Source organism: Doryrhamphus excisus, chromosome 23 (genome assembly GCF_030265055.1).
Source record: "Doryrhamphus excisus isolate RoL2022-K1 chromosome 23, RoL_Dexc_1.0, whole genome shotgun sequence".
Lineage (NCBI taxonomy): Eukaryota > Metazoa > Chordata > Actinopteri > Syngnathiformes > Syngnathidae > Doryrhamphus > Doryrhamphus excisus.
Window position 1 is genome coordinate 2,567,269 of NC_080488.1, and position 15,466 is coordinate 2,582,734.

General features: G+C 41.3%; 3 protein-coding genes across 3 annotated transcripts; 1 reads left to right on the forward strand and 2 right to left on the reverse strand.

Annotated features, from left to right (window-relative positions):
- Nucleotides 1–618: 618 nt before the first annotated feature.
- LOC131110394 (membrane-spanning 4-domains subfamily A member 4D-like) lies at nucleotides 619–9,543 on the reverse strand. Its single transcript, XM_058063476.1, has 7 exons — nucleotides 9,378–9,543; nucleotides 9,019–9,175; nucleotides 8,827–8,937; nucleotides 7,410–7,466; nucleotides 7,188–7,334; nucleotides 6,998–7,111; nucleotides 619–5,979 (listed from the first exon to the last, which is right to left on the reverse strand). Exons 2-7 carry the CDS (start codon nucleotides 9,163–9,165, stop codon nucleotides 5,947–5,949), a joined length of 609 nt encoding a protein of 202 aa, XP_057919459.1. The 5' UTR covers nucleotides 9,166–9,175; nucleotides 9,378–9,543; the 3' UTR covers nucleotides 619–5,946.
- Nucleotides 1,958–4,205, forward strand: aldob (aldolase b, fructose-bisphosphate). Its single transcript, XM_058063463.1, has 9 exons — nucleotides 1,958–2,062; nucleotides 2,420–2,532; nucleotides 2,610–2,821; nucleotides 2,915–2,969; nucleotides 3,036–3,196; nucleotides 3,271–3,354; nucleotides 3,419–3,593; nucleotides 3,665–3,864; nucleotides 3,990–4,205. The coding sequence occupies exons 2-9, from the start codon at nucleotides 2,421–2,423 to the stop codon at nucleotides 4,083–4,085; spliced, it is 1,095 nt and encodes a 364-aa protein (XP_057919446.1). The 5' UTR covers nucleotides 1,958–2,062; nucleotide 2,420; the 3' UTR covers nucleotides 4,086–4,205.
- Nucleotides 9,544–9,656: 113 nt separating the features above from the next.
- tmco6 (transmembrane and coiled-coil domains 6) lies at nucleotides 9,657–15,437 on the reverse strand. Its single transcript, XM_058063460.1, has 12 exons — nucleotides 15,191–15,437; nucleotides 14,704–14,810; nucleotides 13,719–13,831; nucleotides 13,457–13,640; nucleotides 13,272–13,376; nucleotides 13,110–13,201; nucleotides 12,249–12,365; nucleotides 12,058–12,172; nucleotides 11,725–11,905; nucleotides 11,031–11,125; nucleotides 10,784–10,951; nucleotides 9,657–10,708 (listed from the first exon to the last, which is right to left on the reverse strand). Exons 1-12 carry the CDS (start codon nucleotides 15,279–15,281, stop codon nucleotides 10,565–10,567), a joined length of 1,512 nt encoding a protein of 503 aa, XP_057919443.1. The 5' UTR covers nucleotides 15,282–15,437; the 3' UTR covers nucleotides 9,657–10,564.
- Nucleotides 15,438–15,466: the final 29 nt, after the last annotated feature.

The following is a 15,466-nucleotide window of genomic DNA, read 5'->3' on the forward strand; positions in this document are numbered from 1 at the left end:
GTAGACAAATTATTTTTTTTCAGATTAAAATGAACAAAGCATTATTAGAGCCCTGTAGACATGACAAAACACGACTATAGTCACATTTGTACTCTTTTTATTTACAACATACTGCGCAACTGCAGGGTCTTGAGACACATGCTAACTCGCAAACTAGAGAGCTAGCGACCCAAAACGGTAGCCTTCAAGTTATTTCCTTTAAACTTAAATAGCCAAAAACTTACCACTTCCACACGGATAGGGAGGGTAACTATTAACAGTTATTTAACCTTTAACATGAACATTAATCAAACGTAATAATTTTTTCTGGGTACATGATACCATACAGCATCCATATCAAACTTTAAACATTAAACTTTCATATCAAGGCGGGGGCCTCAAACTAGTGTCCTGCGGGCCACATTTGGCCCGCGGGCCGCGTGTTTGAGACCCCTGCTATAAAGTGTATTGCACACAAATCAACAAAATAAAAAAAAAAGGTTATTAACAGACCAAGGCTAGTAAAATATATTTTAACATGCTATCTACTTATTTAGTTGACTTTTCTTTCGCTTTTAGAAAGTGTAAAGTGTTATGAAAGTGTAACAATATGATATTCTTTATTGTAATTTTGTTGAGTGTTTTTAGTTACACTTATATGTATACTGTCAAAATCAAAACTGTGAAACTAATATGAAATGGAAAAAAAAACAATGTAACATGGCTTCACATGAGACATTATACTTTCTGCACTTCTCTCTGTTCGGGGTGCAATAATTAACTGCACTGTCTTTTTTCCCCCCTCAGTCCTTACATAATAGCGACGACTGGACCCTCGACTGAACTGTGATCAGCAATACTGAAAAGGTACATTGCACCCGGTTCATAGTCCTTATTGTGTAAAAGCACAAACAGACTCAAACACTCAAACTGATTGATGTCATCTTGTGGACTGAGTGGGGGAGGGTGGAAAGGGGGTATCAGTGACCCCTGCCGTCTGTGTAACCAAAAACACAACACTTTGTGCGTGCAATGATAAACAAACTGATGCAAAATAATGTTTAACGATAAGTTGAGCAATTCTAGTGATAATGGGACATCATAGAAGAAGGAACAAATGATGCCTGAGGGCCTGCCGCATAATATTGGTTGCAGTCAGTGTGTTGTTTTTCCACAGCCAACACGTCCAAGCACGCCTTTAATGCTTTGTGCACTGGGTTTATTGGTTTATTTCGAATTTGCTTAACATTGGGTCACATTAAATAACATCGCTTGTTTATAATTTAACACACGGGTCTCTAAAGCCCATAGGGGGGAATTTTACCAGTATTTGGCACATTTAAAAAATACAATCAGAAACCCCCCCAAAGAATTGTAGTCATTTTTGGAGAAAAGGTTAAAATATTAAGGGAATTAAATCATAATATTCTGAGTAAAAATATATGAGGATATTGTAAGTAGAAATAGCCAAAGAGATAGCCAAATTGTGTGCTGTGTATGTTTTGAGTGTTTGTTGTTGTTTTGTTTTAAAAAGAAAATATAAATAAATAAAATTTATAAAAATATAATATATATATATTATATATACACAATATAAAAATAAAAATAAATAAATAAAAATAAAGTATAAAAAAAAATAAGTGGCCCTCGCCCTAGTTGCAATTCTCCAGTACCCCACCAGATGTCGCTGTTTGTCCCTTTGCAAAGTTCCTTGTTATGAACGAATCCCCTTATAAATGTCCTTTCCCAACAAATCAACAAACCCAAAAAACCCGAGTTGCGACACTGCCTCCGTCACATGACGCACTGTGTACCGTTTTGACGATTCTAACTCCTGCCCGCAGGCCCTGACGACAACCTAAAGTCCACAAAGCATCGCTTATCGGTCCTAAGCCCCGCCCATTGTCTGTCCGCTTTGGCCCAATAGCGTTGCCCGGGGTGAGGCACGCCCCGCCACATCACAGCACATACAGCACCTCCTTCTCTGTCTTAAATAGGACTTTAGTGCCTCCTCTGGTCCCCCCCGTACTCCGTGTGATCAATACGCATCTACCTCTCCGCCACAGTTCGATCCCACTGTCAAGTAAGTTATTTTTTTTTTTTGGGGGGGGGGGGGGGGTCAGATCTTGAGAGAAAAAGTTATTTAATAATGCGGGCTGAACTTGCTCGACGAGTTCATGTACGGATTTCTATTTGCTTACTGAACGTTTTATTTTGGGAATGCAGTAAGCCAGTGAAAACATGAAATCCCCCGCCTTTGTGTATAATCTACCATGCATCTACCATTTTTTTTTACACTGAAGGCTAAAAGTTGAACCGTGCACAAGTCAAATATTTACAGAGGTGATGCAACACAGGCAGTCAGCGATCAGGGAAAAAACATCTTCCTCATACTTTCTGCAAAGACTCCCTTCTTAAATAACCTGTTTCTCCCCTTTAGGATGGCTCAGCAATTCCCATCTCTGTCTCCGGAGAAGAAGAAAGAACTGGCAGAGATTGCCCAGCGGATTGTGGCCACAGGGAAAGGGATCCTGGCGGCAGACGAGTCCACCGGTTAGTTGACATGGACCACTATGTCATTTAGAGAAGAGATATTGTCACTAAATACGCGTTCCCATTCTAAAAAAAAGGTACCATGGGGAAGCGTCTCCAGAAGATCAACGTGGAGAACAACGAGGAAAACCGTCGCTGTTTCCGTGACCTCCTGTTCTCGGCCGGGGACTGCATCTCAAAGTCCATAGGCGGGGTTATCCTGTTCCACGAGACGCTGTACCAGAAGTCAGACAAGGGCAAGCCCTTCCCCAAAGTCATCGAGGAACAGGGTATTGTTGTGGGCATTAAGGTACATACTGTAAATAGTCTACGAGTTTGTTGCCAGGCAGAATTCACTGAGTCAAGGTAAAATAGTAAAGGTAATATCCGTCTCCTGCTTCAGGTGGACAAAGGCACAGCGGGTTTGAACGGAACGGACGGCGAGACGACCACGCAAGGTAACATCTCAACCCCCGGCTGGATGCTTCCTTTACCGTATTCAACGTTTCGCTGTCTCGCTCCAGGTCTTGACGGCCTGTCGGAGCGCTGCGCTCAGTACAAGAAAGACGGCTGCGACTTTGCCAAGTGGAGGTGCGTGCTCAAGATCTCAGAGAGCTGCCCCTCGGCTCTCGCCATCGCCGAAAACGCCAACGTGCTGGCGAGATACGCTAGTATCTGCCAACAGGTACGCGCTCACATATAAATAAGTAGTAGTCTTTGCATAATCGAGCCACAAATAAAATTTTCTTCTTCTATCAGAACGGCCTGGTGCCCATCGTGGAGCCAGAGATCCTCCCCGACGGAGACCATGACCTGCAGAGATGCCAGTATGTCACAGAGAAGGTAGGTTTTGATGAAGTTCTCCAAAGAGAAGACTTTTATTAAAGATACGCGTGTACTACTTCAGGTGCTGGCTGCCGTGTACAAGGCTCTGTCCGACCACCACGTGTACCTGGAGGGCACGTTGCTCAAACCCAACATGGTCACCGCCGGACACTCCTGCGCTAAGAAGTTCACCCCTCAGGAGGTCGCTATGGCTACCGTGACCGCTCTGAGGCGCACGGTTCCAGCGGCCGTTCCAGGTAGTTTCAAACATCTAAAAAGGCAGCGACGTTGTTAAGAAAACCTAATCTAATTTCCGCCGAATTTGCAGGCATTTGCTTCCTGTCTGGTGGTCAAAGCGAAGAGGAGGCGTCGCTTAATTTGAACGCCATCAACCGGGTGCCGCTTGAACGCCCGTGGAAGCTCACTTTCTCATACGGCCGCGCACTGCAAGCGTCCACACTTGCGGCCTGGCAGGGCAAAGCCGCCAACAAGGCCGCCGCACAGGAAACTTTCTGCAATCGTGCCAAGGTAAGGCAATAAATGGATCAATCCGGTCTTATCTCGCATTCACCAACTTTACTCTGACCGGGTTAATGATTTGTCTCGTTAACATGGCTGATGATTAACGCTTAGATGTGACTCTCCCCTCTCAGATCAACGGCCTGGCTGCCAAAGGAGAGTACAAGGCCACAGGCTCGGCCGATCAGGCCTCCATGCAGTCTCTGCACACCAGCAACTACGTCTATTAACTTAAGCCATCCTGCGCACGGACCAAAAACGACCACAAACACGGACAGACAACCTTTGAGGAAGATTCCGGAATAAACTGCTGTTTTGCTGCCTCACTGAAATACATTTAAGTGACCAAATGTGTGGTGCTGATTTATTTGTGTATACCGAACGCACAAAAGAGATGCATTGCGTGTAATCAAACGTCAACATGAACATTTATTGCACAGGAAAGCTAAAACTAGACCCTTACAAAAGTGCTCCCAAGGACACATTCACAGATAAAAAGATGATCACAGTTGCGGACTTCACATTCTATCTACGTATTAACATAGCTGTGATTCTGCCTCAGGCCATACCTGACTTGTGACAGGACGGTAAAAATCAAGCAGCATCACACTGATCATAAGATGCTATGAATGCAAATGTAGCCTGGGATTGGTTGGTTTATTTACAGGATGTGGTCTTCTAATCACAGGGCACATATAGACAAACAACCATTCACACTCACATTCATACTTATGGACAATTTGGAGTCGCTAATTAACCTAGCATGTTTTTTTCAGAATGTGGAAGGAAACCGGAATACCCGGAGAAAAACCACGCATGCACGGGGAGAACATGCAAACTCCACACAGAGATGGCCGAGGGTGGGGAAAGACAAAATAAGAAGCCAAAAAGTTACCACTTCCACACAAAATAGGAGGAGAACTCATTCATTCATTTTCGACCACTTACCCTCACAAGGGTCGCAGGGGTGCTGGAGCCTATCCCAGCTGTCTTCGGGCGAGAGGCGAGGTACACCCTGGACTGGTGGCCAGCCAATCACAGGGCACATATAGACAAACAACCATTCACACTCACATTCATACCTATGGACAATTTGGAGTGGCTAATTAACCTAGCATGTTTTTTTTGGAATGTGGGAGGAAACCGGAGTACCCGGAGAAAACCCACACATGCACGGGGAGAACATAAGAAGCCAAAAAGTTCCCACTTCCACACAAAATAGGAGGAGAACTCATTCATTCATTCTACCACCATTTTCTACCACCTATCCTCACGCGGGTCACGGGGGTGCTGGAGCCTATCCCAGCTGCCTTCGGGCGAGAGGCAGGGTCGACCCCAATTTGGAGTCGCTAATTAACCTAGCATGTTTTTTTTTTAATGTGGGAGGAAACCGGACAGAGATGGCCGAGGGTGGAATTGAACGCTAAGGTGAGGTCTGAACGCTAACCACTCGACCACCCTGCTGCCCTAAAAATATTAAGAAAAAAAAAAAAAAAGAAAAATCAGCTCATCCCAGATTACTCCGTGTTGGACCTAAAATCAAACATTACTAACATGAGCTTTGCAGGTATGAAAAAAGCTTTTCTTGATTTTTCTCAAGCTGCAGCCCCTCTCCAGGGTTGGCTCGCCTCACACACACACACACAATATGTTACGATGAGTGTTAGGTTATTTGTAGCTTTGTGGTTAGTGGTGTTAATACGTACATATACGAGATATTAGTGCAAACATTTGACGGCGACAGGTTAGTGGTTCTTCCATGAATACATGAAAACATTTCTATTTTCTTACCTTTGCTGCCTAATAGTGTCTAATACGTACAAAAGCTGCCCTTTGGAAAGTCATTTAACAATATATTTACTATGTTGATTAAAGTTTGCATTGGTGCAAAGCTCCTCTCTACTCCTTCATGCCAATACAAGAATGTAATACAGTGCAAACTCATGTATAACTCAAGTATGCCACAATGCTTAACATATTTAAATGAATACTGAACACGGAGCACGCTTTGCTAACACTGTAATGCGAGTGTACGCTAAACCCTACAGATGAACGATCGTGAAGTGCAAGGGATCCATAATTACGGTTGTGTCACTGCTGCGTTGGAACTCGCTGGAAAATGACCTGTTGAGGATATGGAGGAGGGGCTGGTCACAATGAGTGCAATATAGGGATGAACAACATATTTATATTTCAAAATATGTATATTTTGGTACAAGTTGCATTATAAAAAAACCCTTAAACTGTATTATGGAAAGCAGGAAGTGAACAAATGTAACAGTTACTGATTGTAAAAGTACCAGATGGAGGGGTAGGATTTAATAAATTTTGCTTCTTCCTACTCCTTTTGGACATGTGGAACTGTGAACTGATTATGTGATGCATTCAATTGTAATCTGATGCATGTTCAAATGAAATAAAACCATTATTTAAGAAAATTGTATTACTTCTTTGCCTGAACTTAGCATTTTCAAGCAAGTCAAGAAGACCCGTAAAGTCAACCCTACTTTACGGAAATTCACTTACCACGGTCGGGTATAAAACTAATGAAAAGCAATAAACTAGGGATGCTGTATAACGTATTTAGAGGCTTGTATTTCACAAAAAGCTTCTAAAAATACACTTTTAAAGAGCGCGGTTGTCACACCCACAAAGGGAGAGGGCAGAGAGACGGCAGTTCCGACACAATTTCTATTACGTATTTGAAAAAGAAGCTCCAAAATTGTATTTATTCATTCATTCATTCTCTACCGCTTTTTCCTCACGAGGGTCGCGGGGGTGCTGGAGCCTATCCCAGCTGTCTTCGGGCGTAAGGCGGGGTACACCCTAGACTGGTCGCCAGCCAATCACAGGGCACATATAGACAAACAACCATTCACACTCACATTCATACCTATGGACAATTTGGAGTCGCCAATTAACCTAGCATGTTTTTGGAATGTGGGAGGAAACCGGAGTACCCGGAGAAAACCCACGCATGCACGGGGAGAACATGCAAACTCCACACAGAGATGGCCGAGGGTGGAATTGAACCCTGGTCTCCTAGCTGTGAGGTCTGTGCGCTAACCCCTAGACCACCGTGCTGCCTAAATTGTATTTATGAATGGTAAAATTATGAAATGTTTGCAACTGTTGACCATACCTGAGTGTTTGTGGATTTAAGAGCCAGGCGTGCGACCACGGACAAGAAGATGAGAAGCACCGACACGCACAGCGAGCACGAAAACAAAATGGATTCAACGCCAAAAATTTCATGCTACAAAAAAAAAAATAATAATAACAATTTCAAGCATTGTGAAAACATACTGTGGTGACAATAAAAGGTCACGTACCAATCTCCTGTCGCTCCACATTTCATCCTCAGACGGTCCCGCATACAACCACACATAGCGATAGTATGAAAAGCAGGATATCCTGTATCCGAAAGACACGATGATTCCCAGGATGGAGATCACATACATGGCCAAACAAACCGTCACCTGCAAAAATAATATCGGTGCTTATATATTTGCTCCCACTGGAATAATCATATTAATTATACTCGGCTATAATACCATCCTCTTTGACGGACGTGCTCCCGTGTAGATGGACAGGAGTCCACAGATGAGAAACTGAAAGTCAGAGCAAATATCACAACATTTTATGATATGCAATATAGTAGCAATAACAAAAACACATCACAATTCTTATTATTGACTAGCACTAAGCTAGTCATTTAGCCATGTTGTATTCTATTGGGGTTGGCAGTGGGTTCAATTTAACATGTGAGTAAAAAGGGTAAAGTGGAACCTCTGTTTTGTAACACTGGTTGACTTCCAGGCTGTTCTAATTTCCAAACAGCCTTAGGAAATCAGTTAATCAAGTTCTTCATTCTGTATTTATTCATTTGTATATATTTTTAATTTCTAATCATTTAATTTTTATCACGAAAAAAATGTAAACACCTATTTTTCTTTTTTCCTTGTGCAGCTCAAGGGCCATTTGCGGCCCGTGGAACGTTCTAAAAATATTATTTTACAAGGAAACCTACAGGAAAAACATATTTCAAGTCAAAATATTTAGAAAAAATGCTGTAATCTAACAATAAAAAGTCCGAATTTTTATGACAATAACATTTCACCCTTTCATTCAACATAGGTATGCATTTAGAATTTTTTTATGCATGTCAAACTATAGTGACGCGTTTAAAGGGGACCTATTATGCTCATTGCTGGAGTTGTGGACTCCTACAGAGCAGCTACACACAATAACCAACACAGACGCTTTCTAGTTCTTCCAGAATCTGCACCTATTCAGCTGTATTTCTTTGGATATTATGCTCCCGGCAAAAACGGTCTGTTTTATTGTATTCGAACCCACGGCCAGCCTCCACGCATGCTGCCCACGCCCCAGGACTTGGTAAACTAAAAGTTTATAAACTGTAGAGGCGAATCCAATCCCGAAGTAGAGAATGGACAGTCCGAAGTTTCTTAAGAAAAGAGGTTACTTCAAGATGTCTCTCAATGGTAAGTAGCTTTAGCATTTTAGTGTTAGGTTTTCTACAGCATCGGTAACATGTGATGCTTTTTTGTGACATCACAAAGGAACAGTTTTTGCAACGCCCTCTGAAACCGAGTGTTTTTAGTCATCCCAAACTTTTTCAGGACTCACTTTCAAAGGCGCAAACCTCATTATCTGAAACTTTGGAATGGTTTAACACGAGAATACAAAATTCTAACTACATTTATAGGTCAGAAAAGTGGAAAAAAATCATCCCCTTTAAGAGCACAGTTAGACTCACATAGTGTATTAATAACACGGCAAGTCGTGTATGCTAACAAAAAATGTGCGGAAACCGGGACAAAATGTGGGCGTACATTTTCAAGGTCATATTCCTAAATTCAGTTTTCCATATCCGACTACACGAAACACATTAAATACAGAATATCTTTTAGGGCCGTTTTCGACTAAGGATTTCAATTAGCCGCATACCAGAGCGCCCTGCCAGAAAGGGATGTAGAGCATGGTGGAGTTTGTCCTACGTTCACTGACCAGGACGAATCCCATCATGACCTCTGCACAGCCGCAGATGACAATGACAATCTGGTGATGAGAAGAGCATCCTATTATCAGCGCATTAATTACTCTATACAGAACAAGACATCTTAAGAAGGGATGTATTACACCGAGACTTTGGGGCTCCTTTTCGACAAAGCGATGAAGAGGTTTGCTGGGTATCACCACATTTTTGTTGTCATTATGCTTTCCTTGTTGTTGTCCTCTTGGTATCTCCGTGGTGGTGGTGGGTGTTGTTGCCGCACTGTCATCCATGGTGGGGAAGCTACAAACATGAAAAACAACATTGTTTGTCAAAGCAGATGTGTAATCTGCCACCCCCCCCCCCCCCACCCCTTCCACCCGTTACAATTGGCAGCACTGCGTGTGTTACGTAACTCCTCCGGAAGGGAAGTTGCAGAATAAATTCAGAAATGTCCTGCAAACTATGAAGAAAAAGAAAGGTGTGAATATACCAATACACCTACCTTGCTTTAGGTCCTTACAGTATCCTTACAGTTCTTCATGGGGAGAAGCAATGTGGGGATGTTTTGGGAATGTGGTGGGTGGGAAGAGGAAGTACAGAAATGTGAAACTTTTTTTTTTTTTTAAGTCAAGAGGAGGAGCTCAGAACTTTGGATGATATCACTGGATGGAAACTCCTGTCAAAAAACTAGTTTTCTTGTGAAGTAATATTTTTAAACAATTTCCAAGTTGAGTTTAGTCGCCCCCCCCCAGTCTCCCCACCCCTTTGAGAAGCACTGTCTTATGGGGTTTTATTTTGTTTTGCATCTAATTTAGTTCTAAAATGTAAAAGTTACATTAAATCTGAAAAAAATAACATTAGTTTCTTCCATAATTTATTTAACTGGTGGTAAAAAGACATTTAAAAAATCCCCCAAAACAAACAAAAGTACATTTTCCGTGTACTTCAAAATATTAAAAAAGATCCTCTTATATGTTCTGTTGGGTAAGCTACAGGTAGCAAATGCAATGTGCATAATTACTTACCAAGTTGACCTATAAAGCGTACAGTACATGTTAAAAAATTAGCATAAAACAGATATATATATATATATTTACTGCTGATTGCAATACAGTCATCCCTCGTTTATCTCATAATTTTCCAAATACATGTTTTCAAAATTAGTGGAGCCGTATATAAATAAATAACATCACTTATACGCTCCTGTTGTTCTTTGTTTACATTACATTGCTAATGCGCCGGCTACAGGATCACTGCAGGGACATAAGAAACGGCCGCTGCTATCATAGCATGCTACTAAGCTAACTAGTTAGCCTCTCCAAGTATGCTTATTCTAAGCTGGAGTTTCAAACGGAGTAGGGAAAAAGAAGCCCAAAAGTGTACCACTTCCACACGCAATGAGAGGAGTAGCTTTGTGGGCTCGGCCTCATAACCCTACTGATGCCTAGTGACAAGAATACTACATACGACTTGTATTTCAATATTTTATGCTTAATAAAAGGCCATAGTCCACCACAAAACAGCCATAGTTTTTCATGATTTTTTAAAAAACGTGATTAAAGTGATGGAGCAAGATTAAAACCGCGACATGACGAGGGACGACTGTATGTTGCTTTACTTTGGCGATAATTTGAAAATACATGTCCATGTTTGTGTGAAAAAACATGCTAAAAACGTGGTCTTCTATTGTCATAACGACATGACGCCACTGCCCGTATCCTTCAAGTGGCGCTCCAGGAGGTACGCTGCCCTTCGCCTCACGTCTGCTTCGCTGTAGTATTGAAAAGTTTCTAAAAGCGAAAGGCCGCCTTGTCTTCCAAAGTCCTCCACCACCTGAGGAACAGGAGATGACACTGATAGAAGATTCGACAAGCACAGATCTGGAATCCGGTCCAGTTATTGACTTACTTGAGGATGACTAGCAAGCAGCATATAAAGGATGTCCATACTAAGAATCAGCACCTCGTGATCGGCCATTTTGAGTGTGGCTAAGAGGGAAGAAAGCAGCCCAACCCGGGCCAGCTGGATGCAGAAGTCCTTTTTCTTGTGGGCCACATTTGCCAGAACTCTTAGAATCTGAGGGCACAGTGAGGTGAGAAATGGTGATCTTAATAAATCTTGAATAAATAAATGAACTCTGTGTTCTTGTGCTGACCATTGCGTTGATGCCCTGAGAGAACGGTAGAAGCTGGAGAAGCCCGGGGACCAAGTTGAGAGTCAGCAGGGCCGAACAGAACAGACTGGACTGAGCTGGATCACACCAAAAAGGACGGATGTCAATTAAACTGTATCAATACATAGAAAATTATGTACTGTATTCAGCATCTGAGTTATGGTTTGACTTAATTTAGTGTACAGCAAAAAAAAAGAGCAAAAATAAAAATAAGGAACAGCAGCAATATTACAAGAATAAAGATAAAATATGATTAAAAAGTTTAAACACTTAAAGAAAAGTCATAAGTTTACAAGAATAACATAATATTATCAGGAAAAATAATGTTATTTCAGTAGCATAATGTTGAAATATTACAGAAAATATTATAAGAAACATAGTTGTAAATTTGGGACTATTAGGGCACCAGGTGTTAATATTATGGAATAAAGCCATACAATTTTGAGAGATAAATTTACAAGAATAAAGTAAAATAGTCATTAAAAAAAAACATCTGCAGCAGAAATAGAAAAAAACAACTGTAATAATGTGAACAAAGTCAAAATAGTCAGAAAAACAGTCACAATTTTACAAGAATAAATAATAATAACAACAATAATAACGGCCCCTCCCCCTGCTTGGACACTCCAGGTGTTCAGTATAACAAACTTCTGATGCAAAATCAAGTCCCGCCCACCTGTGAGGTTGTTGAGGACCCAGGCGCTATCTCTGGCCAACGCGGGTCGAGTGTGCGCGTACGTCTGAAGCAGCGTGCACAGAGCGGCCGCGAGATCCACATCACTCAGACGAAACCTCGTCTCATCGGGCGTGCGGGAAGACAGCAGGTTGGCCGTGCACCTCAGCAGAGGGCAGACAAGCTGAAGAGGAAAAAGGGTGGAAGATAGACCGTGTCAACTCAGCTGGAGCCTATCCCAGCTGCTGATTTTAGGGTGAGAGGCGTGATAAAGCCTGAAATGGTCGCCGGTCAATCACAGCACAGAAAACAACCATCTAATTTAAATTTACTCACCAGTTCTAGGCCATCCTCTTTGTTTCCTTGCGTAGCAGCACCACCCAGTGACACTATCAAGGTACTGCATGGCAACAGTGCTTCACAAGACAACAGTGCTCCATGATTCTCAGAACTTTGCAAAAAAAAAAAGAGTTGTTACCGAACAGTGCAATGTACACGCAGCAATTCACGTCTTGCACAGCACTCACCTGCACGTAAGGTAATGCAAACACCATGCACACTCGATGGCAGCGCCCAGTGAAAAATTCTGGTCGGGTATCAGGGCTGCTAAAAGGCGTGTAGGTAAACAGGAGGCCAGAACGGACCTATAATATAGCACATCATGACTGGTTCAAGACTCTTCATCCTTGTATTTAGCAAACATCAACTGCTTGTATTGTTTCTTGAATTGGCTCATCGTTGTGCATTGTTTCACTTCCTTACTCAATCCATTCCATAGTTTGATTCCACATACTGAAATGCTATGGCTAGCGTAACGTAGTCCTAGCATAGAAGTGTTTCAAATGTAGTTCTTCCCTGAGATCATATTTCTCCTCTCTTGTAGAGAAGTATTGGATGACATTTTTAGCTCATTGGTTTATTTTTAGCCTTATGCGTTATTTTAGCTGTTTGAAGATGAACTATATCAGCAAGTTGAAGTATTTGTCATTTTAGAAATAAGGAGTTAGTATGTTCTCTGAATTATCCTTACTGACCTTTTTTGCAGTACATTCAGCGAGTGAAGATTGCTTTTATAGTTATTATTATCTCATATTTCCACACAATAAGTAAGATATGGTAGAACAATAAAGAGCAATAAAGAGTGTGGAGTGATTTCTGATTGAGAAGAAATTTTGCTTTGTTCAATATTGAAATATTTCCGGCCACCTTATGTTGTATATTTGTAATATGAGGCTTCCAGTTCATATTTTCATCTATTGTGATCCCCAGAAATGTATTTTTATTCAATGCTAAATATGTGCCCTGTGATGGACCGATGAGTAGAGGATGTAGCACTCGTACCCAAAACTAGCTCCAGCGACAGGATGTAAGAAAGTAAAGATGCTTACGGGATTATTTTGCTTGATGCTTCTTTGGTTTGGAGAAGCTGAGAAAGAGTGAAGCCCACAGCTTCCACCACCGCCATATTATGCTTCTGGTTCTGAACACACATATCACATATAATTAAATTTTACAAGCTCTTATCGCAGGGTGTAGTTCAATCATCTTACCTCTATACAGCTTGCAAGCGCCGGTATGATTCCCTGAGCCAGAAGTTTCTCTCTCACAACGTCACTGTCCGGGCACAAGTTACCAAGCGTGTAGAGACAAAGCTCCTGTGTGAAGACGTAAAATAAGGAGATGACTGCTTCTGTTGTATGGCATCGTGTAATGTATGTAGAGAAAAGCGACTGACAGTAAACCTGGTGCTTTGTCCAGATAGATATGTGAGGAGATAAGGGGTGGCGGGGAGACAAGCTGAAGCCATATTAGGTTGAGGAGAGTGAGACAGCTCATGGAGACAGCGGAGAGACTGGAAGCGGAACCGAGTGTTGGAGCCGGTGAGGAGGCCAACCAGGAGGTGGATACTGTTTTCTTGCCTAGACAGAATACACAGAAATATATATATATATAAACATGACTTTTTTTCCATATTGTCATAAAAAACACCAACATACTTGATAAAGTGGAGTTGAGCCGAAGGGTCACGAAGAAATTGAGTCAAGGTTTTGAGGTGGGTTTCCCTCTCTGGATTGTTGTGTTGAAGTTTATGGAACAAGCTGACAACATCCTGCACACATTACACACAAGCTTAGATGCTGATTTCTTTTTTTAACCTTCCTCTTATGTTAACGGGTCGGTTTTGACCCATTATTAAATTAAATCAGCTACAAAATACACTAAAAACAATAAGTTACCATCAAATTTGTTTCTCATGTCTTGGTTACCTTCTTAGGCTTCCTCATCCATGAAAATGTTGGTTTTAATACTTTTGGTGTGGGTATGTAAGCCTTTTTTTGTCACTATACCTCTCGATTTTAATTTCCAAAAATAGTCAAATGAACCTCAAAAGAATCATATTAATAAATTGAAGGTTCTTTTGTTACCTGGCTATTACTGAGGGATTTGGAACAGCGTCACCACTAGGAACTTCTTCATCTGATTCGCATCATCTGTGTCTGGTCTGTCCGCCCTCTCATTTGTCACCAAAACTTTGGTCCAGATCTTGGTTCACTGTACTTCTTGCCATTCTTTCCATGATCCAAATTGTAAATGTGAAATCAGCCAAGTCAAATGAGTGAATTCACGTCACATGTATACTGGAAAAGCGGTCAAAATGAGAATCCCCTGAAGCTTACATGAGGAGAAGAGGAGCTGGTTGTCATTGTGTTGGCTAATTGTTTTGGCTCAAAAATCGCTTTATAGTCATTATTATAACCGGTTCGAAACCGACCCTAACAATACAGTGGTCATAATTTCAACCAGACCATTTTAAAATGTAGTAAAAATTATTTTTTTGGTTTTATTTTGTTGAAATAGAGTTTCCTGACAAAGTCAAAAAGCCTTGATGCAATAAACAAATGTTATGTGATTCTTTTTATGCCTGTGCCGACCCTAACACAAAAGGAAGGTTAAAAGTCCACCTCATCTGAATGCGTTTACCTTCTCATCTGAGTAGAATTCCATGGTGGCTTCTTGCTGAACTTCATCTTCATTTAGAAGAAGTCTTTTGCTCACCAGTTGCTTGTCTCTGCGGGCCTGACGAAGAGCTACATTCACATTTACATGAATGAATGGAAATGTGGAAAAAAAAACAAAAATTCAGTCATAAGATGAGGACATGCGAGCAATAACATGACAATAAATCATACATTACTCATAATATAGCGAACTTTTTAAACATTTTCCCACTACTGTACATTTTTTAGCACAATTTTATTGACAAGCTAGCTAATGTGCACGTGAGTGTGATTTATTTACAACAAAACTAGCAACCAATACCATATGTAGCCATTAGTATAAAAACACACCAGGTGTCACACAGACTTAATATACAGCTTAATATGATTTGAACAAATAATTAACATCATGTACGTAAGTTTTGTAGCCAAAGAACACCAATATAAAGCCGCCATTAGGTACATCTTACCTTTTTCGTGCTCCCGCCTCTTTAACCGGAACTCCTCCAAGCTGTACCCTGCTCGGCCAGCTTTATGGCCGACTCTACCTAACCTCCACATTACCTTTTATTTAATGTTTTCCTGTGTTTTCAAACAATATATAAGTAAATTAAAACAGCGGACTGTCATCTTGTTGCTGTCAGTTGCTCCAATTAAACAGCTGAACCTCTTCTTCGGCGGTTTTAAATGTGACCGCCACAAGCAACGGCGCCACCCAGCGGTACAAATAAAAACTTCTACAGGGC

Excerpts from the sequence above, each read along its gene's own strand:
- aldob (XM_058063463.1), top strand. The coding sequence starts at position 2,421 with ATGGCTCAGCAATTCCCATCTCTGTCTCCGGAGAAGAAGAAAGAACTG. Across the intron at positions 2,822-2,914 it reads GTATTGTTGTGGGCATTAAG|GTGGACAAAGGCACAGCGGG; the intron begins GTACATACTGTA and ends CTCCTGCTTCAG. Across the intron at positions 2,970-3,035 it reads CGGCGAGACGACCACGCAAG|GTCTTGACGGCCTGTCGGAG; the intron begins GTAACATCTCAA and ends GTCTCGCTCCAG.
- LOC131110394 (XM_058063476.1), bottom strand. The coding sequence starts at position 9,165 with ATGGATGACAGTGCGGCAACAACACCCACCACCACCACGGAGATACCA. Across the intron at positions 7,467-8,826 it reads CTTTCTGGCAGGGCGCTCTG|TTTCTCATCTGTGGACTCCT; the intron begins GTATGCGGCTAA and ends TCTGACTTTCAG. Across the intron at positions 7,335-7,409 it reads CACGTCCGTCAAAGAGGATG|GTGACGGTTTGTTTGGCCAT; the intron begins GTATTATAGCCG and ends TTATTTTTGCAG.
- tmco6 (XM_058063460.1), bottom strand. The coding sequence starts at position 15,281 with ATGTGGAGGTTAGGTAGAGTCGGCCATAAAGCTGGCCGAGCAGGGTAC. Across the intron at positions 13,641-13,718 it reads GCTCAACTCCACTTTATCAA|GCAAGAAAACAGTATCCACC; the intron begins GTATGTTGGTGT and ends TATTCTGTCTAG. Across the intron at positions 13,377-13,456 it reads GACAAAGCACCAGGTTTACT|GAGCTTTGTCTCTACACGCT; the intron begins GTCAGTCGCTTT and ends GTCTTCACACAG.